This window comes from Pimephales promelas, chromosome 13 (genome assembly GCF_988280905.1).
Source record: "Pimephales promelas chromosome 13, fPimPro1.hap1.1, whole genome shotgun sequence".
NCBI lineage: Eukaryota > Metazoa > Chordata > Actinopteri > Cypriniformes > Leuciscidae > Pimephales > Pimephales promelas.
The window spans coordinates 30,444,989-30,467,837 of NC_142781.1; the positions used below are offsets into that span (position 1 = coordinate 30,444,989).

The following is a 22,849-nucleotide window of genomic DNA, read 5'->3' on the forward strand; positions in this document are numbered from 1 at the left end:
CTGTAATAAAAATGTTTTGATAGTTTTGTGAGCGCATACTGTCGAGTGTTTGTTTGAACTGCCCTCTCTGTCCCACAATGCATCGGGGCACTCGGCCTTTGAAAAACCGGCGCGGCTAATTCAAGATGGCGGAGCTCGAGCAGCTGTTAGACGAGAGTGAGTAAAATAACAAACTCCTCACTAAACGTTCACAACTCTCCTGCCGAGCATGTGTCCAATTTAAAAGCGCTTTATTGTTCATTTTACTCGCCATAAATTTAAAGTGTTTTTCAATGTTATCAGTGGTGTTAAAATAGACGTAAAGTTATTAGCGCTCAGGCTAACGAGCTAACAGTTAGCTTTCAGAGGCTACTACTATAAATAAACATAATACCTGAGGAGATTTTTGCCGTAAAATCTTGTTATAATCATTTATTTTTAATCAGCATAAACCGTACGGATGGTAGTAGTAGCGTGGTGGTTACGATACGGACAGGGTTGAACTTTACAGACATTTATAGGGTCGTAACTCGATGACAGCTGCTGGGTTTTGTTGTTCTTGTCAGTGTCAATTTGTTTGTGTATTAAAACACTCTCCATATGATAAACAAACACGTTCCATATGTTCACAATACTCATCCTATGATAAAATACTCTTTTTGTATGATACAGTCCTGGTTTTTGGATTTTATCTGGTTCATCAAAATAGTTCTCAGTGGATTGTTTTGTTCCACTATCATATACATTCTTTGTTTTATTACATCAGGATGGACCATGATGTGATTCCTTAGCTTTGCTCTTCAAGTGTTGTTGTTATTGCCATTAATTAATCTTTATTACTGTTAATATTTGCAATATGAACTGATTGCATATTGAGCTAGAGCAGTGATATAAAATGTTATTTAGTTAGTTCTATAAGCCCCGTATTGTTACAGATAGATTATTTGTGTTTTCTGGTTGTATCACCATGGTTAGTGATCTCAAATAATAATACATTTATTTTTTATCAACCAGGGTGATCCATTCAGAAACCAAAAGCTGTGTCATTTATATCACTGCTCTATCAATCCATATGTAATGACTGTAGACTAGAGAGTGTAAAAAAAATGTAATTATTTATACATGATATTATTTTTATTAAGAAGTCAGTCTTCTATTTCTCCATCTTTATTGTTGAAAAACTTTGAGGTGCAAGATGAACAAAACTGAATTGAAATCTGATTTAGGACTTTTTCCTGAGTCTGTTGCATGGTTTGTAAGATTTATTGCAAATTCTTAATCACATTTTGCTATTGAAAACATTATGTATGGAAATAGATCAAACTCTTTGTGCTTTTTTACCTTCAGGCTCTTCAGCTAAAGCTCTTGTAAGTTTAAGAGGTACGTCAATCTTTTGTTTCTGAAACTAATAGGCCTAGATTGCATGCGTTTTTTCTTTACATCCCCTCCACAGCTGAGTAATTTTTGGCACTTTGGTTTTGTTCTTCTACAGAAGGAAGTTTGTCTAATACTCTAAATGAGAAGAACAATTTACCAAAATCTCAGACCACCAGGGGACGGAGCAGTTATGTTTCTGTGGAAACGGTAAGTTGTCATCAATGCTTCATACTCTTCTCTGTGTTTCTGGATTGCTTGCAATGGTGGCAGTTTTGCATCTTAGCATTGCTCCCCAATAACTAATATCTGCTTTGTCCTTCAGCCAACAAGGAGCTCAAAGAGGAGTCGACTGTCGTGTGAGGATGAGGAACGGCCTGTCGCCTCCAGATCTCCAAGGAGGAGCCAGAGGGTCACCGCTGTGCCTCAGGTGATCGATGACCAGGATGTGTTTTTAATAAGAAGGATAGATGGATCTTTTGACATGAAGTTTGGTGGAATTGCATTTTAATTTTGAATTTTTCCCTTGCAGAAACTTACAAATGTCACAACACCAGACAAAAGGGTTTCACAGAAAATTGGTCTGAGACTAAGAAACTTGCTCAAACTGCCCAAAGCGCATAAATGGTGCATCTATGAATGGTTCTATTCAAATATTGACAGGTATGTTTTGCAGACTTTATATTTCCAGTCACTGTGTTTTGTGTATTTCTTGTGCTGTTAAAGGGTAGCGTAGGCAATTTTGGGGAATTCTGGTTGAAACATTCTTATCATATCCTGATCATCCCAATCAATAATCGAAGTGGTCTAAATATTAAATAATGTACATATATTATCTGTGGATGTCTCATGACCTACTAATGTTCGTTCAATCATTGCATTCAGTCCGTGATGTTTCCTCAGACTCAGATTTGTGCGTTTCTGTGTCAACACTATCAATGCTGAAATAAATGTAAGATTTATTGGTACAAATAAGAGCTCTAAGTTGTTAACATTCATTATTATTGTAATTCTATGTGCTTTGAGACATGAGGTAATTTAACAGCGTCTCTTATGACGCTTTGCTGAATCTGCTTTGGCTGTGCTTTCATGTGTTTTGAATGGATTTGATTTGGAGACGCTCTGAAGGAAGGGTGGGATCTAATGCTTTCAAAGCTAGCTTGCTAATGCTAGCCACTCCGAAATTGCCTAACCTTACCTTTAATATTCACATTCTTAAATTTGTAATCATTTAGATTATTGGAAAGTTAGAGTAGTGTCTCTCTTCCATGAATAAGACATGTCATGACATTGTGTTTCCATTATGAATAGATATTAATAGTCAAAGACTAAACTAAATTTGCTATAATGGTCTGCTTGGTTGATTAACAGATGTTCATGTCAATTTATAATAAAGAAAAAATCCTTTTTATTTTAACCAAATTCTAATAAATATGAATTAATAAGTACCAAATTCGATAAATATTGTTTAAACTTTAAAGTAAACAATATTACTTAGATGTGATTTGCTAACATACATCTTTATTAGGTCTGTATCAGCATTAAATTGGAATATTGATTTACCACAAATATTTTAAATGATTATCTTTCCAAATGTTGTCTTTTTTTAGGCCTTTATTTGAAGGAGACAATGACTTCTGCCTGTGTTTGAAGGAGTCTTTTCCCAATTTAAAGACCAGAAAATTAACAAGAGTTGAATGGGGAACAATCAGAAGACTTATGGGCAAACCTCGAAGGTTAACTGACTCCTCGTTTTTTTTAACCTCATACAGTAATAATCACAATAAATACCCATAATGTACATTACTAATGATTTACAGTTATAGTATGTATACATCTAGATTTGCACTTTAAAGCTGCATTAGAATGTGAATATCTTGCATTCAAATGCATGGACTTGTGTTAATATTTAATGTTTTTCAGATGTTCCTCAGCATTCTTCTCTGAAGAGCGAATGGCTTTGAAACAGAAGAGGCAGAAGATGCGTCTCCTGCAGCAGAGGAAAATCACAGATATGTCTTTATGCAAAGACTTGCCAGATGAGATTCCTTTGCCCTTGGTCATCGGCACTAAAGTTACAGGTGAGGATCTGATTATACACGTTTGATATCTGCCATTATCTGATACTATCAGTACATGTGAAAAGAACATTGCAAAATAGTCATTTTCTTTAGATTGTGGGTTTAGAAAGAGTGAACTTGATCAGGTGATGATCTAGTTTTGCATTTGCAGAAATGTTGCACTCTTGAAGCATAATGTCAGTTAATGTCTTCTAGAGCAAAAGAAAAAATGTACAAAATAAAAGGGTTTGAATTAAGATCCTCTACTTTTTCTTTTTTCTTTAAACACTAGCTCGTCTTAGGGGTGTCCATGATGGCTTGTTTACTGGTCAGATTGATGCAGTGGATACCAGTGCAGCAACATATCGCGTGACTTTTGACAGAAATGGGCTCGGCACACACACGGTTCCTGACTATGAAGTGCTTGTAAGAAAAAAACAGTTTAGTCATAAATGGCTATTATCATTTTTCTGTCATGTCAAAAACCTTGTCATATGATTTTGATGGCTAACACTCTGCAATGCTTTCTCCTCAGAGTAATGAACCTCATGAGACGATGCCCATATCTGCTTTTGCTCAGAAACAGCGGCCACCTCGTTTCCAAAACTTTCTGACCCCACCCCGTGGATCCTATCCAGGCTCAACCCAGTCCATCTTAATGGTAAAATGAAACTTTCAAAGATGTGTTCCTTGAATTAGTGGTGGTTTACTGGTGTCTTTACCCAAAAAATGTTTTGCAGGTCTGTTCTGCTAGGGTTGCATGGCTGACGATATAAAACAATTTTAAATGCTAGAGCTGTGCTATCTGTCCTTTATCGTGATTGATTTTTGATTTTGATTTTGGCTTCCAACTATTATGAAAACAAGATAATTAAGGTAAAACGATTAGTTTTTACACTCATTTACAGCTAATTTACAGGTTACACTAATTTACACACATTTACAGATTTGTTCGTATGCAATGTTTTAGTATGAATTCAATGCAAGTCTTTGTACATGAGGCCCCTGGTCACTCTAATATTGCTTATCTGAATACTTCTGTTTGTACATCTTCCTGAAAAACAAATAACACTGTTTATTTAATTTGTATTTTCGTTCTGTTGTATCTATTTATTTGTTTACATTTTTTGAGAAACTTTATCTTAGTTAGTTAACCATGATGTATTAGTTTTTGTCGATAATTGTGATTATTTGGGTAATTGTTAACATTACTCAAATTGTGAAATAAGACTTTGATCATATCGTCCACGATATCGAGTTTGGAATCTTCTATTTAATCTATTAAATCTAATTTTATTTCATAACAATTTTTAGATTATTGGGCCATTTTATTAATTTAAGGGTATGTGTGAAAAAAATAATATATATATATATATATATATATATATATATATATTTTAAAGGATCATTTTTTTTCTTTCTTTTATTAAAAACAATTTTGGTACTATGCAGGGTACCCAATTGATATTCAATGTAAAAGCTGGGTCCTTAACCAAAACCAGTTGACAACCACTGACTCAAATGATACATGTTTAATAATTTTTCCACCAACATTTTTAGAAACAATAATTGTGGTTCTTTTTGCTCTCTTCCCAGGATAATGACCCTCTATTCAGTCAGTCCCCCTGGAAAAGTAAACTGACAGGAACTGATGGAGAGACATTGGGTGGATTTCCTGTCAAGTTTCTTGTGCAAGTGGTGAGAATTGCAGTCACTAATCTATTTAAGTGGCTTTCGTTTTACACATTTTTTTTTCATTTTGTTTTATTTTCCTGCTAGACACGCCTGTCCAAAATCCTCATGATTAAAAAGGAGCATATAAAGCATTTGAAGGAGATGAACACAGAAGCTGAGAAACTAGTACGTTTTTAAAGTGCTGTCAGTAAATGACATGAGCTTATTTGGATTTGTTCTTTTGTAATGGTTGTACAGCAAGTAACTTTTTCCATTCTGCCACTGCAGAAGTCCTATTCCATGCCGATTGGGTTGGACTTGCAGAAGAGATATGCCACAACAGTGCTGGACCTGGAACAACTCAACAAAGACCTCAACAAAGTCCTCCATGAAGTACAGCAGTTTTGCTTTGAGGTACGAGTTTTCCTCACTTCACTTGCTCTCCAGATGTTCAGTTCTGGTTTTCTTTGTAATATTTTGGACACAAAACATGCATTCACTCTTTTATAATCTTCTCTGCTCAGCTGGCCCCAGATCAGGGCATGCAGCCTGCAGATCAGCCCAGTGAGCTGCGACGGCGCTGTGAAGAAGAGTCACAGGACGTTGTGCGTCTGAGTAATGTGTTGCCTGACGGAGAACAGCGTGTCCAGAGCCCCGGCCTCACTCAGCTCGTCTCTCGTCTCACGGCACTCCTCCTGCAGATCAGGGTACCAGACCATAGTGTTCACTGTTGCATGTTGTTCAGAACAACAAAGAACATTTTTACATTTTCTGATTAAAAAAATGTTTGTGGCCATCCTTTTCACTAAAAGGCATTTACATAGAGCACAAACCAAGAACTTGAGAGTCAGGATTGCCAAAATCCAGCTTAATTAATACTAGCTTAACCAAGTTGTTTGTCCTGCTCTATCAAGCACTTTTACATACTACACATGTACATTGGATCCTGATCATATTTTTCTCGTTATTTAATGCAGTGTTTGGCCGAAGGGGGAGACTTGAACTCGTTTGAATTCAAATCACTCACAGACTCTCTTAATGACATAAAGAGTTCAATAGATGACTCCAACCTCAGGTAATACTTATTTTGATGTGTTTTTCCTGCATTCGTTTAAAGGAGTAGTTCACTGTTCCAAAAACTTTTGCTGATAATTTACTCACCCCCATGTCATCCAAGATGTCCATGTCTTTCTTTCTTCAGTCGAAAAGAAATTAAGGTTTTTGATTAAAACATTCCAGGATTTTTCTCCATATAATGCACTTCAGTGGGAACCAAACAGTTCAAGGTCCAAATGAGAGTTTCAGTGCAAACTGCAAACTGTTCAAAGAGCTTTAACCTTAAAAACCACTTCTGGGCTTCGGGGTCTATACGACCCCAACAATTGATTGAGTAATTGTACAAAAAATATATATTTTTAATCATACAAATAATATATAATTTTTTTTGTTTACTTCTCATCTATTCATTAATGCTGTGTTTTTGAAGATATAAAGTACTTTTGTATCCATATACCACACAATTCCTCAACTACACCATTAGCTTGCATATGAAATATTATTTTTTTATGATACATTGCATTTATGCTCTAGTACTAGGCCTTCATTTCTGTGTAAAAATGTTCAGATTTATGCCGGATTTTTTTTTTTTTTTTTTGACACATGAAGAAAATATATTTAGTTTTTTTCACATTTCCCATTCATTTCAATGTGGGGTCATATTGACCTCGAAGACCAGAAGTGTAAACATTTTTTTACTTACCTTCAGAACAACTGAATCAAGCCCAGTTTTTTGTGTGTGTATAGATAGATAATGTAAGAAAAGTCACAAAATCTTATTCCACTGAGATGAAGGGAACCTTTTTTTATTAAAGGTATAGCGGAGGATCTTTCCGAATTTTAGAGAAGACCCGCCCTCTCCAATTTCAAAAAAATGCACATGGACAAACACAACACTCTTGCTCCCGAGAGGGAACGTCTTACGCCTTACACAATTATGTTGCAAATTATAAACTAACTCAAAAACATTCATAAAAAAGACAACATGTCAAATGCCCTTCCGTGTTTTATTTACTTATTATACTGATCGATTGAGTGACCGAGAACTCAAGACATGGTATGTGCAACCCTGTATCACACGAACTACGTTCTGAGGAAACTATTTTGCAAATCGCAATTACGTTACATGGCAACATATAAGCAGTGCTATTACGTTGGTCCTTAACCTAATATGTCCCATTGTTAATAATACGTTATTTTTATACATAGTTGCATGTGTAATGGAGAAGTAGCTTGTTGCATTTGTGTAATAATAAACACACAAGGTTTTAGAATATGAACACATGAACACACAAGTTTTAGAATATTTCAGGGTGATACCATTTATCATTTGGTCAAAAGGCTACTTTAGACAAATTGAGATGTTTACCGTGTCTATGCGGTGCATGACTCGTGCCAGGGCTAGCATTGCTAAGTAGCTTGCATTAACTTTTACTAGTGATTTTAAATTGATTTCTCCAAATAGCATGACAAACTTTACCTGTCTAGTAAAATCTTCGCGACTGCTGCAACAGTGAGAAGCCCAACCTGTGCTTTTAGTTTCTATTAGAAACAAGACCATTCTGTGGCCTTTCTCTTCTTATCATACACTTCGTATACATTTTTTTCTGTTTCGACCCTCAGCCATTTTTAAAGGAATGGCTGAAACCGCAACTCCGACATAATACACCTGAAAGTGAAAACTACATAGGGATGAGCACGTACGACGGCCTTACGTAAACATATCACCAGAATGATTGACACTTAGGTGGACCAATAGTATAGACTACCCACCCGGAAAAAGAAAATCCTCCGCTATACCTTTAAGTATAAGTCGAATCGATTGGGGTTGTATAGACCCCATGACCCGATTGAGGTTTAAACGACACCAGACGATGAATAAGGGTCTTATCAAGCGAAACGAGCGCTCATTTAATAAATAAATAACAAAGTTTGAGTTTTATGACACACGTTTGTGACTCTCCTGTTCAAACTCGTTCATCAAAATGAACGAATCTTTTTCCGAGTCAATTCGTTCGTTTCGTTCATTGAATGAACCACATAACTCGGAAAAATATTCGTCCATTTTGATAAACGAGTTCGAACAGGAGAGTCACAAATGTGCGTCACAGTCAGAACAGAGAAAGGTGAGCATTTGAGCTTATAAAACAAACTTTGTTTTATTAAATAAGTGATTGTTTCGCTTAATTAGACCCTTTTTCATTGTCTGAAATCATTTAAAGCCCTTTGAACAGTTTGTACTTAAACTGTTGTTTGGACCTTGAACCGTTTGGTTCCCTCTGAAGTCCATTATATGGAGAAAAATGCTGGAATGTTTTAATCAAAAACCTTAATTTGTTTTCGACTGAAGAAAGAAAGACATGGATATCTTGGGTGACATGGGGGTGAGTAAATTATCAGCAAAAGTTTTTTTTTAAAGTGAACTACTCTTAAATTTTTTTTTTTTACCTCAATGTTGTTGTTTTTCCCATTTCCCAAAACTCCAAACATTTATATGCTTTGCTTTCAAAACATTGTCATCTGCAATAATCCGTCTTCTACAGTTGTTTTCAGGATAATGTGGAGATCCATGTAGCACACATACAAAGCGGTCTGAGCCAGCTGGGTAACCTCCATGCTTTCTCTGCCAACAACACCAACAGAACGTGACTGAAATAAACTTGCACGCCTCCCGGGAATCAGATCGCAAATGCGGATAGCAACTCACCTCTTCAGATCACCACTTTGTTCTTTTGTGTTCGTTCTTTTTGACGTTATGGAAGGTCAGAATGTTTGTTCATTGACTGTACCTGCAAAAGTAGTGTTCAAATTCCACGCCCAAAGGCACCAGTGTCTTGGACGAGGTTCGACTAGCTAGTAAAAAAAAAAAGAGTGTGAAGTTTTTTTTGTAGATGTAAATGTTTGACACAATTTCAGATGTTACTCATTTTGATATTTAAGTTTCCCCTTATTTTTATTATTATTGCTGGTGTACAACTAGGGTGTACGCCGAGCAACACTACTTCCTGGTGCAGTTCGTTTGATACCGTTTCGCATAATTTTATTTCCTCTGTTTCTTTCTCAAAGTGCTTAACTTTGAGCGTCCTGAGAGAAGAGGTACTGTTCTGTCTGTTTTAAACCGTTCTGTATGTTTTAAATATGTACATTGTAGATAATTGTACAGTTCACTCAAAATATATCAATAAATCGATCATATATAGGGTAACGTGGACATTTTTGACTTGCCAGATTTAGGTATTTTTGCAAAGAAACCATTCTGTTTATACAAGGCCTGTAATAGACAGCTGTGTGAAACAAAACAGTTTGTCTTGTCCTTAGAAGAAGAAATAATCACCCAAATGCCCCACTGGTGTGTTTTTCAAAGCGGTCGTTTTGTGGAGGGTTTTTTTTTTAACCTGTAAGTGTATGCATGACACAAAACATTTGTAAATAAATTGATTTCTATTATCTTCATAAAGGCTCAGAGGCTGTATTTTGGTGGTTTATAGAGATTTTTATTATGAGCGTAGAATGTTTACCCACATATTGGGTCTCATTCATGAAACATTCGTAAATATACGAGTAAATATGAGAGTGATTTGCGCGTACAGAGACCTTCCCGAAAACTCTTCTCCTGATTCACAAATACTTTGTAAACGTCAGATGTGATTGTGAAACGTGTGTGTGTGTTAATGAATTCCAACCAGTCGTAAATGGGATGCGCGTGCACGTTCATTCTCAATTACCATAAATCCCGCCCATTATATCCAACTGACATCTATATATAGGCATATAATAACATGAATGCGAATGAAAAAGAAAGATTTTTCGGATGCAGAAATTGAAGTTTTATCAGGGTGGTTACAGGTATAAATAATTTAAATGTAAGACTTTTTAATACCACTTCTAAATTAAATTTAAGACCAAACTTACAATGGAAATATAAATTAAAACTGAAAATATACAGTAATATTTCCAAGTAAACACACTGTCTGTTCAAAAATATGGTGAAATGACAATAACCAAGTGTCAATTCCGTACATGCAGTCGCCTGTGGTGGAGTACAGTGGAGTGAAAAGAAATATAGAAGGCATTTTTATAAATGTCTTAAAAATAATAAAGTACATTAATGAAGGCTTAGATTTAATTTACTAATAAAGGCATAGAACCAGTTTATTTGTAGTGTACTGATAATAGTTTCATATAATTAGTCTGTTAATTAAACTAATAATTATAAATAATTGATTTCCGTATAAAATAATACTACAAACACTTAAAAAAAAAAAAGATTAGTGCCCTGTTTTGAGGACAAGAAATGAAAACCAATGCGGTATGATGAATGTCCAAAAGATGGAACTCCGTAATGGCCACCTAGTGTTCAGTAGTGTTCATGACATGTTGATATGCCTTTAAGATGACTTCTTCTATGGCGTTCGTTATTGTATGCGTAATGTATTGTTATGTAAAATGGAGGCTCTAGACCCTTCCAGAAATGAGATATTGAGATTTTTATAATGGCATAAATGCTACGTGGGATCTCAATATCTCAGCTCTGGAAGGGTCTAGAGACTCCATTTTTGCACTCAGGTCTAAGTCTCATGGCCCTCTTTCAGAATCCAGAGTTTTGAGAAGATTGGAGAAACCTATTTTTTCGCATCGGAAAAAAAACGACAGGGGTACCACTGTCGTTTTTTTGGGGGGTCAAAATTTTGAGTTTCTCTGATCTTCTTGAAACTCTGGAATCCGATAGAGGGCCAAGAGACTTAGACCTGAGTGCAAAAATTGAGGCTCTAGACCCTTCCAGAGCTGAGATATTGAGATTTTTATAATGGCCTAAATGCTACGTGGGATCTCAATATCTCAGCTCTGGAAGGGTCTAGAGACTCCATTTTTGCACTCAGGTGTAAGTCTCAGTGCCCTCTATCAGAATCCAGAGTTTCGAGAAGATTGGGGATACTTAATTTTTCGCCCCCCCCAAAAAAAAACGTAAGGGGTAACACTGTCGGGTTTTTTTCGGGTCGAAATTTTGAGTTTCGATATCTCAGCTCTGGAAGGGTCTAGAGCCTCCATTTTTGCACTCAGGTCTAAGTCTCAGTGCCCTGTATCAGAATCCAGAGTTTCGAGAAGATTGGGGATACTTAATTTTTCGCCCAAAAAAAAAAACGTAAGGGGTAACACTGTCGTTTTTTTTTCGGGTCGAAATTTTGAGTTTCGAAATCTCAGCTCTGGAAGGGTCTAGAGCCTCCATTTTTGCACTCGGGTGTAAGTCTCAGTGCCCTCTATCAGAATCCAGAGTTTCGAGAAGATTGGGGATACTTAATTTTTCGCCCCCCCAAAAAAAACGTAAGGGGTAACACTGTCGTTTTTTTTTTGGGTCGAAATTTTGAGTTTCGATATCTCAGCTCTGGAAGGGTCTAGATTCTCCATTTTTGCACTCAGGTGTAAGTCTCAGTGCCCTCTATCAGAATCCAGAGTTTCGAGAAGATTGGGGATACTTAATTTTTCGCCCCCCCAAAAAAAACGTAAGGGGTAACACTGTCGGTTTTTTTTCGGGTCGAAATTTTGAGTTTCGATATCTCAGCTCTGGAAGGGTCTAGAGCCTCCATTTTTGCACTCAGGTCTAAGTCTCAGTGCCCTGTATCAGAATCCAGAGTTTCGAGAAGATTGGGGATACTTAATTTTTCGCCCAAAAAAAAAAACGTAAGGGGTAACACTGTCGTTTTTTTTTTCGGGTCGAAATTTTGAGTTTCGATATCTCAGCTCTGGAAGGGTCTAGAGCCTCCATTTTTGCACTCAGGTCTAAGTCTTATGGCCCTCTATCAGAATCCAGAGTTTCGAGAAGATTGGGGATACTTAATTTTTCGCCCAAAAAAAAAAAACGTAAGGGGTAACACTGTCATTTTTTTTTTTCGGGTCGAAATTTTGAGTTTCGATATCTCAGCTCTGGAAGGGTCTAGAGCCTCCATTTTTGCACTCAGGTGTAAGTCTCAGTGCCCTGTATCAGAATCCAGAGTTTCGAGAAGATTGGGGATACTTAATTTTTCGCCCAAAAAAAAAAAACGTAAGGGGTAACACTGTCGTTTTTTTTTTCGGGTCGAAATTTTGAGTTTCGATATCTCAGCTCTGGAAGGGTCTAGAGCCTCCATTTTTGCACTCAGGTCTAAGTCTAATGGCCCTCTATCAGAATCCAGAGTTTCGAGAATATTGGGGATACTTAATTTTTCGCCCAAAAAAAAAAACGTAAGGGGTAACACTGTCGGTTTTTTTTCGGGTCGAAATTTTGAGTTTCGATATCTCAGCTCTGGAAGGGTCTAGAGCCTCCATTTTTGCACTCAGGTCTAAGTCTTATGGCCCTCTATCAGAATCCAGAGTTTCGAGAAGATTGGGGATACTTAATTTTTCGCCCCCCAAAAAAAAACGTAAGGGGTAACACTGTCGTTTTTTTTTCGGGTCGAAATTTTGAGTTTCGATATCTCAGCTCTGGAAGGGTCTAGAGCCTCCATTTTTGCACTCAGGTCTAAGTCTTATGGCCCTCTATCAGAATCCAGAGTTTCGAGAAGATTGGGGATACTTAATTTTTCGCCCAAAAAAAAAAACGTAAGGGGTAACACTGTCATTTTTTTTTTTCGGGTCGAAATTTTGAGTTTCGATATCTCAGCTCTGGAAGGGTCTAGAGCCTCCATTTTTGCACTCAGGTGTAAGTCTCAGTGCCCTGTATCAGAATCCAGAGTTTCGAGAAGATTGGGGATACTTAATTTTTCGCCCCAAAAAAAAAACGTAAGGGGTAACACTGTCGTTTTTTTTTCGGGTCGAAATTTTGAGTTTCGATATCTCAGCTCTGGAAGGGTATAGAGCCTCCATTTTTGCGCTTTGGTGTAAGTCTCAGTGCCCTCTATCAGAATCCAGAGTTTCGAGAAGATTGGGGATACTTAATTTTTCGCCCCCCCAAAAAAAACGTAAGGGGTAACACTGTCGTTTTTTTTTGGGGTCGAAATTTTGAGTTTCGATATCTCACCTCTGGAAGGGTCTAGATTCTCCACTTTTGCACTCAGGTGTAAGTCTCAGTGCCCTCTATCAGAATCCAGAGTTTCGAGAAGATTGGGGATACTTAATTTTTCGCCCCCCAAAAAAAAACGTTAGGGGTAACACTGTCGTTTTTTTTTCGGGTCGAAATTTTGAGTTTCGATATCTCAGCTCTGGAAGGGTCTAGAGCCTCCATTTTTGCACTCAGGTGTAAGTCTCAGTGCCCTCTATCAGAATCCAGAGTTTCGAGAAGATTGGGGATACTTAATTTTTCGCCCCCCCCAAAAAAAACGTAAGGGGTAACACTGTCGTTTTTTTTTCGGGTCGAAATTTTGAGTTTCGATATCTCAGCTCTGGAAGGGTCTAGAGCCTCCATTTTTGCACTCAGGTCTAAGTCTAATGGCCCTCTATCAGAATCCAGAGTTTCGAGAATATTGGGGATACTTAATTTTTCGCCCAAAAAAAAAACGTAAGGGGTAACACTGTCGTTTTTTTTTCGGGTCGAAATTTTGAGTTTCGATATCTCAGCTCTGGAAGGGTCTAGAGCCTCCATTTTTGCACTCAGGTGTAAGTCTCAGTGCCCTGTATCAGAATCCAGAGTTTCGAGAAGATTGGGGATACTTAATTTTTCGCCCCCCAAAAAAAAACGTAAGGGGTAACACTGTCGTTTTTTTTTCGAGTCGAAATTTTGAGTTTCGATATCTCAGCTCTAGAAGGGTCTAGAGCCTCCATTTTTGCACTCAGTTCTAAGTCTCATGGCCCTCTATCAGAATCCAGAGTTTCGAGAAGATTGGGGATACTTAATTTTTCGCCCCCAAAAAAAACCGTAAGGGGTAACACTGTCGTTTTTTTTTCGGGTCGAAATTTTGAGTTTCGATATCTCAGCTCTGGAAGGGTCTAGAGCCTCCATTTTTGCACTCAGGTGTAAGTCTCAGTGCCCTCTATCAGAATCCAGAGTTTCGAGAAGATTGGGGATACTTAATTTTTCGCCCCCCAAAAAAAAACGTAAGGGGTAACACTGTCGTTTTTTTTTTCGGGTCGAAATTTTGAGTTTCGATATCTCAGCTCTGGAAGGGTCTAGAGCCTCCATTTTTGCACTCAGGTCTAAGTCTAATGGCCCTCTATCAGAATCCAGAGTTTCGAGAATATTGGGGATACTTAATTTTTCGCCCAAAAAAAAAAACGTAAGGGGTAACACTGTCGTTTTTTTTTTCGGGTCGAAATTTTGAGTTTCGATATTTCAGCTCTGGAAGGGTCTAGAGCCTCCATTTTTGCACTCAGGTGTAAGTCTCAGTGCCCTGTATCAGAATCCAGAGTTTCGAGAAGATTGGGGATACTTAATTTTTCGCCCCCCAAAAAAAAACGTAAGGGGTAACACTGTCGTTTTTTTTTCGAGTCGAAATTTTGAGTTTCGATATCTCAGCTCTAGAAGGGTCTAGAGCCTCCATTTTTGCACTCAGTTCTAAGTCTCATGGCCCTCTATCAGAATCCAGAGTTTCGAGAAGATTGGGGATACTTAATTTTTCGCCCCCAAAAAAAAACGTAAGGGGTAACACTGTCGTTTTTTTTTCGGGTCGAAATTTTGAGTTTCGATATCTCAGCTCTGGAAGGGTCTAGAGCCTCCATTTTTGCACTCAGGTGTAAGTCTCAGTGCCCTCTATCAGAATCCAGAGTTTCGAGAAGATTGGGGATACTTAATTTTTCGCCCCCCCAAAAAAAACGTAAGGGGTAACACTGTCGTTTTTTTTTCGGGTCGAAATTTTGAGTTTCGATATCTCAGCTCTGGAAGGGTCTAGAGCCTCCATTTTTGCACTCAGGTGTAAGTCTCAGTGCCCTCTATCAGAATCCAGAGTTTCGAGAAGATTGGGGATACTTAATTTTTCGCCCCCCCAAAAAAAACGTAAGGGGTAACACTGTCGTTTTTTTTTTCGGGTCGAAATTTTGAGTTTCGATATCTCAGCTCTGGAAGGGTCTAGAGCCTCCATTTTTGCACTCATGTGTAAGTCTCAGTGCCCTCTATCAGAATCCAGAGTTTCGAGAAGATTGGGGATACTTAATTTTTCGCCCCCCCAAAAAAAACGTAAGGGGTAACACTGTCGTTTTTTTTTTCAAGTCGAAATTTTGAGTTTCGATATCTCAGCTCTGGAAGGGTCTAGAGCCTCCATTTTTGCACTCAGGTGTAAGTCTCAGTGCCCTCTATCAGAATCCAGAGTTTCGAGAAGATTGAGGATACTTAATTTTTCGCCCCCCCAAAAAAAACATAAGGGGTAACACTGTCGTTTTTTTTTTCGGGTCGAAATTTTGAGTTTCGATATCTCAGCTCTGGAAGGGTCTAGAGCCTCCATTTTTGCACTCAGGTGTAAGTCTCAGTGCCCTCTATCAGAATCCAGAGTTTCGAGAAGATTGGGGATACTTAATTTTTCGCCCCCCAAAAAAAAACGTAAGGGGTAACACTGTCGTTTCTTTTTCGGGTCAAAATTTTGAGTTTCGATATCTCAGCTCTGGAAGGGTCTAGAGCCTCAATTTTTGCACTCAGGTGTAAGTCTCAGTGCCCTCTATCAGAATCCAGAGTTTCGAGAAGATTGGGGATACTTAATTTTTCGCCCCCCAAAAAAAAACGTAAGGGGTAACACTGTCGTTTTTTTTTCGGGTCGAAATTTTGAGTTTCGATATCTCAGCTCTGGAAGGGTCTAGAGCCTCCATTTTTGCACTCAGGTGTAAGTCTCAGTGCCCTGTATCAGAATCCAGAGTTTCGAGAAGATTGGGGATACTTAATTTTTCGCCCAAAAAAAAAAAACGTAAGGGGTAACACTGTCGTTTTTTTTCGGGTCGAAATTTTGAGTTTCGATATCTCAGCTCTGGAAGGGTCTAGAGCCTCCATTTTTGCACTCAGGTGTAAGTCTCAGTGCCCTGTATCAGAATCCAGAGTTTCGAGAAGATTGGGGATACTTAATTTTTCGCCCAAAAAAAAAAAACGTAAGGGGTAACACTGTCGTTTTTTTTTCGGGTCGAATTTTTGAGTTTCGATATCTCAGCTTTAGAAGGGTCTAGAGCCTCCATTTTTGCACTCAGTTCTAAGTCTCATGGCCCTCTATCAGAATCCAGAGTTTCGAGAAGGTTGGGGATACTTAATTTTTCGCCCAAAAAAAAAAACGTAAGGGGTAACACTGTCGGTTTTTTTTTCGGGTCGAAATTTTGAGTTTCGATATCTCAGCTCTGGAAGGGTCTAGAGCCTCCATTTTTGCACTCAGGTCTAAGTCTTATGGCCCTCTATCAGAATCCAGAGTTTCGAGAAGATTGGGGATACTTAATTTTTCGCCCAAAAAAAAAAAACGTAAGGGGTAACACTGTCATTTTTTTTTTTCGGGTCGAAATTTTGAGTTTCGATATCTCAGCTCTGGAAGGGTCTAGAGCCTCCATTTTTGCACTCAGGTGTAAGTCTCAGTGCCCTGTATCAGAATCCAGAGTTTCGAGAAGATTGGGGATACTTAATTTTTCGCCCAAAAAAAAAAACGTAAGGGGTAACACTGTCGTTTTTTTTTTCGGGTCGAAATTTTGAGTTTCGATATCTCAGCTCTGGAAGGGTCTAGAGCCTCCATTTTTGCACTCAGGTCTAAGTCTAATGGCCCTCTATCAGAATCCAGAGTTTCGAGAATATTGGGGATACTTAATTTTTCGCCCAAAAAAAAAAACGTAAGGGGTAACACTGTCGTTTTTTTTTCGGGTCGAAATTTTGAGTTTCGATATCTCAGCTCTGGAAGAGTCTAGAGCCTCCATTTTTGCACTCAGGTGTAAGTCTCAGTGCCCTGTATCAGAATCCAGAGTTTCGAGAAGATTGGGGATACTTAATTTTTCGCCCCCCAAAAAAAAACGTAAGGGGTAACACTGTCGTTTTTTTTTTCGGGTCGAAATTTTGAGTTTCGATATCTCAGCTCTGGAAGGGTCTAGAGCCTCCATTTTTGCACTCAGGTCTAAGTCTTATGGCCCTCTATCAGAATCCAGAGTTTCGAGAAGATTGGGGATACTTAATTTTTCGCCCAAAAAAAAAAACGTAAGGGGTAACACTGTCATTTTTTTTTTTCGGGTCGAAATTTTGAGTTTCGATATCTCAGCTCTGGAAGGGTCTAGAGCCTCCATTTTTGCACTCAGGTGTAAGTCTCAGTGCCCTGTATCAGAATCCAGAGTTTCGAGAAGATTGGGGATACTTAATTTTTCGCCCAAAAAAAAAAAACGTAAGGGGTAACACTGTCGTTTTTTTTTTCGGGTCGAAATTTTGAGTTTCGATATCTCAGCTCTGGAAGGGTATAGAGCCTCCATTTTTGCGCTTTGGTGTAAGTCTCAGTGCCCTCTATCAGAATCCAGAGTTTCGAGAAGATTGGGGATACTTAATTTTTCGCCCCCCCAAAAAAAACGTAAGGGGTAACACTGTCGTTTTTTTTTTGGGTCGAAATTTTGAGTTTCGATATCTCACCTCTGGAAGGGTCTAGATTCTCCATTTTTGCACTCAGGTGTAAGTCTCAGTGCCCTCTATCAGAATCCAGAGTTTCGAGAAGATTGGGGATACTTAATTTTTCGCCCCCCAAAAAAAAACGTAAGGGGTAACACTGTCGTTTTTTTTTCGGGTCGAAATTTTGAGTTTCGATATCTCAGCTCTGGAAGGGTCTAGAGCCTCCATTTTTGCACTCAGGTCTAAGTCTAATGGCCCTCTATCAGAATCCAGAGTTTCGAGAATATTGGGGATACTTAATTTTTCGCCCAAAAAAAAAAACGTAAGGGGTAACACTGTCGTTTTTTTTTCGGGTCGAAATTTTGAGTTTCGATATCTCAGCTCTGGAAGGGTCTAGAGCCTCCATTTTTGCACTCAGGTGTAAGTCTCAGTGCCCTGTATCAGAATCCAGAGTTTCGAGAAGATTGGGGATACTTAATTTTTCGCCCCCAAAAAAAAAACGTAAGGGGTAACACTGTCGTTTTTTTTTCGAGTCGAAATTTTGAGTTTCGATATCTCAGCTCTAGAAGGGTCTAGAGCCTCCATTTTTGCACTCAGTTCTAAGTCTCATGGCCCTCTATCAGAATCCAGAGTTTCGAGAAGATTGGGGATACTTAATTTTTCGCCCCCAAAAAAAAACGTAAGGGGTAACACTGTCGTTTTTTTTTTCGGGTCGAAATTTTGAGTTTCGATATCTCAGCTCTGGAAGGGTCTAGAGCCTCCATTTTTGCACTCAGGTGTAAGTCTCAGTGCCCTGTATCAGAATCCAGATTTTCGAGAAGATTGGGGATACTTAATTTTTCGCCCCCCCAAAAAAAACGTAAGGGGTAACACTGTCGTTTTTTTTTCGGGTCGAAATTTTGAGTTTCGATATCTCAGCTCTGGAAGGGTCTAGAGCCTCCATTTTTGCACTCAGGTGTAAGTCTCAGTGCCCTCTATCAGAATCCAGAGTTTCGAGAAGATTGGGGATACTTAATTTTTCGCCCCCCCAAAAAAAACGTAAGGGGTAACACTGTCGTTTTTTTTTCGGGTCGAAATTTTGAGTTTCGATATCTCAGCTCTGGAAGGGTCTAGAGCCTCCATTTTTGCACTCAGGTGTAAGTCTCAGTGCCCTCTATCAGAATCCAGAGTTTTGAGAAGATTGGGGATACTTAATTTTTCGCCCCCCCAAAAAAAACGTAAGGGGTAACACTGTCGTTTTTTTTTTCGGGTCGAAATTTTGAGTTTCAATATCTCAGCTCTGGAAGGGTCTAGAGCCTCCATTTTTGCACTCAGGTCTAAGTCTAATGGCCCTCTATCAGAATCCAGAGTTTCGAGAAGATTGGGGATACTTAATTTTTCGCCCAAAAAAAAAAAACGTAAGGGGTAACACTGTCGTTTTTTTTTTCGGGTCGAAATTTTGAGTTTCGATATCTCAGCTCTGGAAGGGTCTAGAGCCTCCATTTTTGCACTCAGGTGTAAGTCTCAGTGCCCTGTATCAGAATCCAGAGTTTCGAGAAGATTGGGGATACTTAATTTTTCGCCCCCCCAAAAAAAACGTAAGGGGTAACACTGTCGTTTTTTTTTCGGGTCGAAATTTTGAGTTTCGATATCTCAGCTCTGGAAGGGTCTAGAGCCTCCATTTTTGCACTCAGGTGTAAGTCTCAGTGCCCTGTATCAGAATCCAGAGTTTCGAGAAGATTGGGGATACTTAATTTTTCGCCCAAAAAAAAAAACGTAAGGGGTAACACTGTCATTTTTTTTTTTCGGGTCGAAATTTTGAGTTTCGATATCTCAGCTCTGGAAGGGTCTAGAGCCTCCATTTTTGCACTCAGGTGTAAGTCTCAGTGCCCTGTATCAGAATCCAGAGTTTCGAGAAGATTGGGGATACTTAATTTTTCGCCCAAAAAAAAAACGTAAGGGGTAACACTGTCGTTTTTTTTTCGGGTCGAAATTTTGAGTTTCGATATCTCAGCTCTGGAAGGGTATAGAGCCTCCATTTTTGCGCTTTGGTGTAAGTCTCAGTGCCCTCTATCAGAATCCAGAGTTTCGAGAAGATTGGGGATACTTAATTTTTCGCCCCCCCAAAAAAAACGTAAGGGGTATCACTGTCGTTTTTTTTTTTGGGTCGAAATTTTGAGTTTCGATATCTCACCTCTGGAAGGGTCTAGATTCTCCATTTTTGCACTCAGGTGTAAGTCTCAGTGCCCTCTATCAGAATCCAGAGTTTCGAGAAGATTGGGGATACTTAATTTTTCGCCCCCCAAAAAAAACGTAAGGGGTAACACTGTCGTTTTTTTTTCGGGTCGAAATTTTGAGTTTCGATATCTCAGCTCTGGAAGGGTCTAGAGCCTCCATTTTTGCACTCAGGTGTAAGTCTCAGTGCCCTCTATCAGAATCCAGAGTTTCGAGAAGATTGGGGATACTTAATTTTTCGCCCCCCAAAAAAAAACGTAAGGGGTAACACTGTCGTTTTTTTTTCGGGTCGAAATTTTGAGTTTCGATATCTCAGCTCTGGAAGGGTCTAGAGCCTCCATTTTTGCACTCAGGTCTAAGTCTAATGGCCCTCTATCAGAATCCAGAGTTTCGAGAATATTGGGGATACTTAATTTTTCGCCCAAAAAAAAAAACGTAAGGGGTAACACTGTCGTTTTTTTTTCGGGTCGAAATTTTGAGTTTCGATATCTCAGCTCTGGAAGGGTCTAGAGCCTCCATTTTTGCACTCAGGTGTAAGTCTCAGTGCCCTGTATCAGAATCCAGAGTTTCGAGAAGATTGGGGATACTTAATTTTTGGCCCCCCAAAAAAAAACGTAAGGGGTAACACTGTCGTTTTTTTTTTCGGGTCGAAATTTTGAGTTTCGATATCTCAGCTCTGGAAGGGTCTAGAGCCTCCATTTTTGCACTCAGGTGTAAGTCTCAGTGCCCTGTATCAGAATCCAGAGTTTCGAGAAGATTGGGGATACTTAATTTTTCGCCCAAAAAAAAAAAACGTAAGGGGTAACACTGTCGTTTTTTTTCGGGTCGAAATTTTGAGTTTCGATATCTCAGCTCTGGAAGGGTCTAGAGCCTCCATTTTTGCACTCAGGTGTAAGTCTCAGTGCCCTGTATCAGAATCCAGAGTTTCGAGAAGATTGGGGATACTTAATTTTTCGCCCAAAAAAAAAAAACGTAAGGGGTAACACTGTCGTTTTTTTTTCGGGTCGAATTTTTGAGTTTCGATATCTCAGCTTTAGAAGGGTCTAGAGCCTCCATTTTTGCACTCAGTTCTAAGTCTCATGGCCCTCTATCAGAATCCAGAGTTTCGAGAAGGTTGGGGATACTTAATTTTTCGCCCAAAAAAAAAAACGTAAGGGGTAACACTGTCGTTTTTTTTTCGGGTCGAAATTTTGAGTTTCGATATCTCAGCTCTGGAAGGGTCTAGAGCCTCCATTTTTGCGCTCAGGTGTAAGTCTCAGTGCCCTGTATCAGAATCCAGAGTTTCGAGAAGATTGGGGATACTTAATTTTTCGCCCAAAAAAAAAAAACGTAAGGGGTAACACTGTCGTTTTTTTTTTCGGGTCGAAATTTTGAGTTTCGATATCTCAGCTCTGGAAGGGTCTAGAGCCTCCATTTTTGCACTCAGGTCTAAGTCTTATGGCCCTCTATCAGAATCCAGAGTTTCGAGAAGATTGGGGATACTTAATTTTTCGCCCAAAAAAAAAAAACGTAAGGGGTAACACTGTCATTTTTTTTTTTCGGGTCGAAATTTTGAGTTTCGATATCTCAGCTCTGGAAGGGTCTAGAGCCTCCATTTTTGCACTCAGGTGTAAGTCTCAGTGCCCTGTATCAGAATCCAGAGTTTCGAGAAGATTGGGGATACTTAATTTTTCGCCCAAAAAAAAAAACGTAAGGGGTAACACTGTCGTTTTTTTTTCGGGTCGAAATTTTGAGTTTCGATATCTCAGCTCTGGAAGGGTCTAGAGCCTCCATTTTTGCACTCAGGTCTAAGTCTAATGGCCCTCTATCAGAATCCAGAGTTTCGAGAATATTGGGGATACTTAATTTTTCGCCCAAAAAAAAAAACGTAAGGGGTAACACTGTCGTTTTTTTTTCGGGTCGAAATTTTGAGTTTCGATATCTCAGCTCTGGAAGGGTCTAGAGCCTCCATTTTTGCACTCAGGTGTAAGTCTCAGTGCCCTGTATCAGAATCCAGAGTTTCGAGAAGATTGGGGATACTTAATTTTTCGCCCCCCAAAAAAAAACGTAAGGGGTAACACTGTCGTTTTTTTTTTCGGGTCGAAATTTTGAGTTTCGATATCTCAGCTCTGGAAGGGTCTAGAGCCTCCATTTTTGCACTCAGGTGTAAGTCTCAGTGCCCTGTATCAGAATCCAGAGTTTCGAGAAGATTGGGGATACTTAATTTTTCGCCCCCCCAAAAAAAACGTAAGGGGTAACACTGTCGTTTTTTTTTCGGGTCGAAATTTTGAGTTTCGATATCTCAGCTCTGGAAGGGTCTAGAGCCTCCATTTTTGCACTCAGGTGTAAGTCTCAGTGCCCTCTATCAGAATCCAGAGTTTCGAGAAGATTGGGGATACTTAATTTTTCGCCCCCCCAAAAAAAACGTAAGGGGTAACACTGTCGTTTTTTTTTCGGGTCGAAATTTTGAGTTTCGATATCTTAGCTCTGGAAGGGTCTAGAGCCTCCATTTTTGCACTCAGGTGTAAGTCTCAGTGCCCTCTATCAGAATCCAGAGTTTTGAGAAGATTGGGGATACTTAATTTTTCGCCCCCCAAAAAAAAACGTAAGGGGTAACACTGTCGTTTTTTTTTTCGGGTCGAAATTTTGAGTTTCAATATCTCAGCTCTGGAAGGGTCTAGAGCCTCCATTTTTGCACTCAGGTCTAAGTCTAATGGCCCTCTATCAGAATCCAGAGTTTCGAGAAGATTGGGGATACTTAATTTTTCGCCCAAAAAAAAAAAACCTAAGGGGTAACACTGTCGTTTTTTTTTTCGGGTCGAAATTTTGAGTTTCGATATCTCAGCTCTGGAAGGGTCTAGAGCCTCCATTTTTGCACTCAGGTGTAAGTCTCAGTGCCCTGTATCAGAATCCAGAGTTTCGAGAAGATTGGGGATACTTAATTTTTCGCCCCCCCAAAAAAAACGTAAGGGGTAACACTGTCGTTTTTTTTTCGGGTCGAAATTTTGAGTTTCGATATCTCAGCTCTAGAAGGGTCTAGAGCCTCCATTTTTGCACTCAGGTG

General features: G+C 38.9%; 1 protein-coding gene across 1 annotated transcript; it reads left to right on the top strand.

The window, feature by feature from the left end:
• Positions 1 to 58: 58 nt before the first annotated feature.
• On the top strand, positions 59 to 9,606 carry lin9 (lin-9 DREAM MuvB core complex component). Its single transcript, XM_039693467.2, has 15 exons — positions 59 to 156; positions 1,327 to 1,359; positions 1,472 to 1,563; positions 1,679 to 1,783; positions 1,886 to 2,016; positions 2,964 to 3,089; positions 3,277 to 3,434; positions 3,706 to 3,839; positions 3,949 to 4,074; positions 5,010 to 5,111; positions 5,193 to 5,273; positions 5,376 to 5,501; positions 5,612 to 5,794; positions 6,065 to 6,162; positions 8,687 to 9,606. The coding sequence occupies exons 1-15, from the start codon at positions 126 to 128 to the stop codon at positions 8,790 to 8,792; spliced, it is 1,632 nt and encodes a 543-aa protein (XP_039549401.1). The 5' UTR covers positions 59 to 125; the 3' UTR covers positions 8,793 to 9,606.
• The last annotated feature ends 13,243 nt before the right edge of the window (positions 9,607 to 22,849 follow it).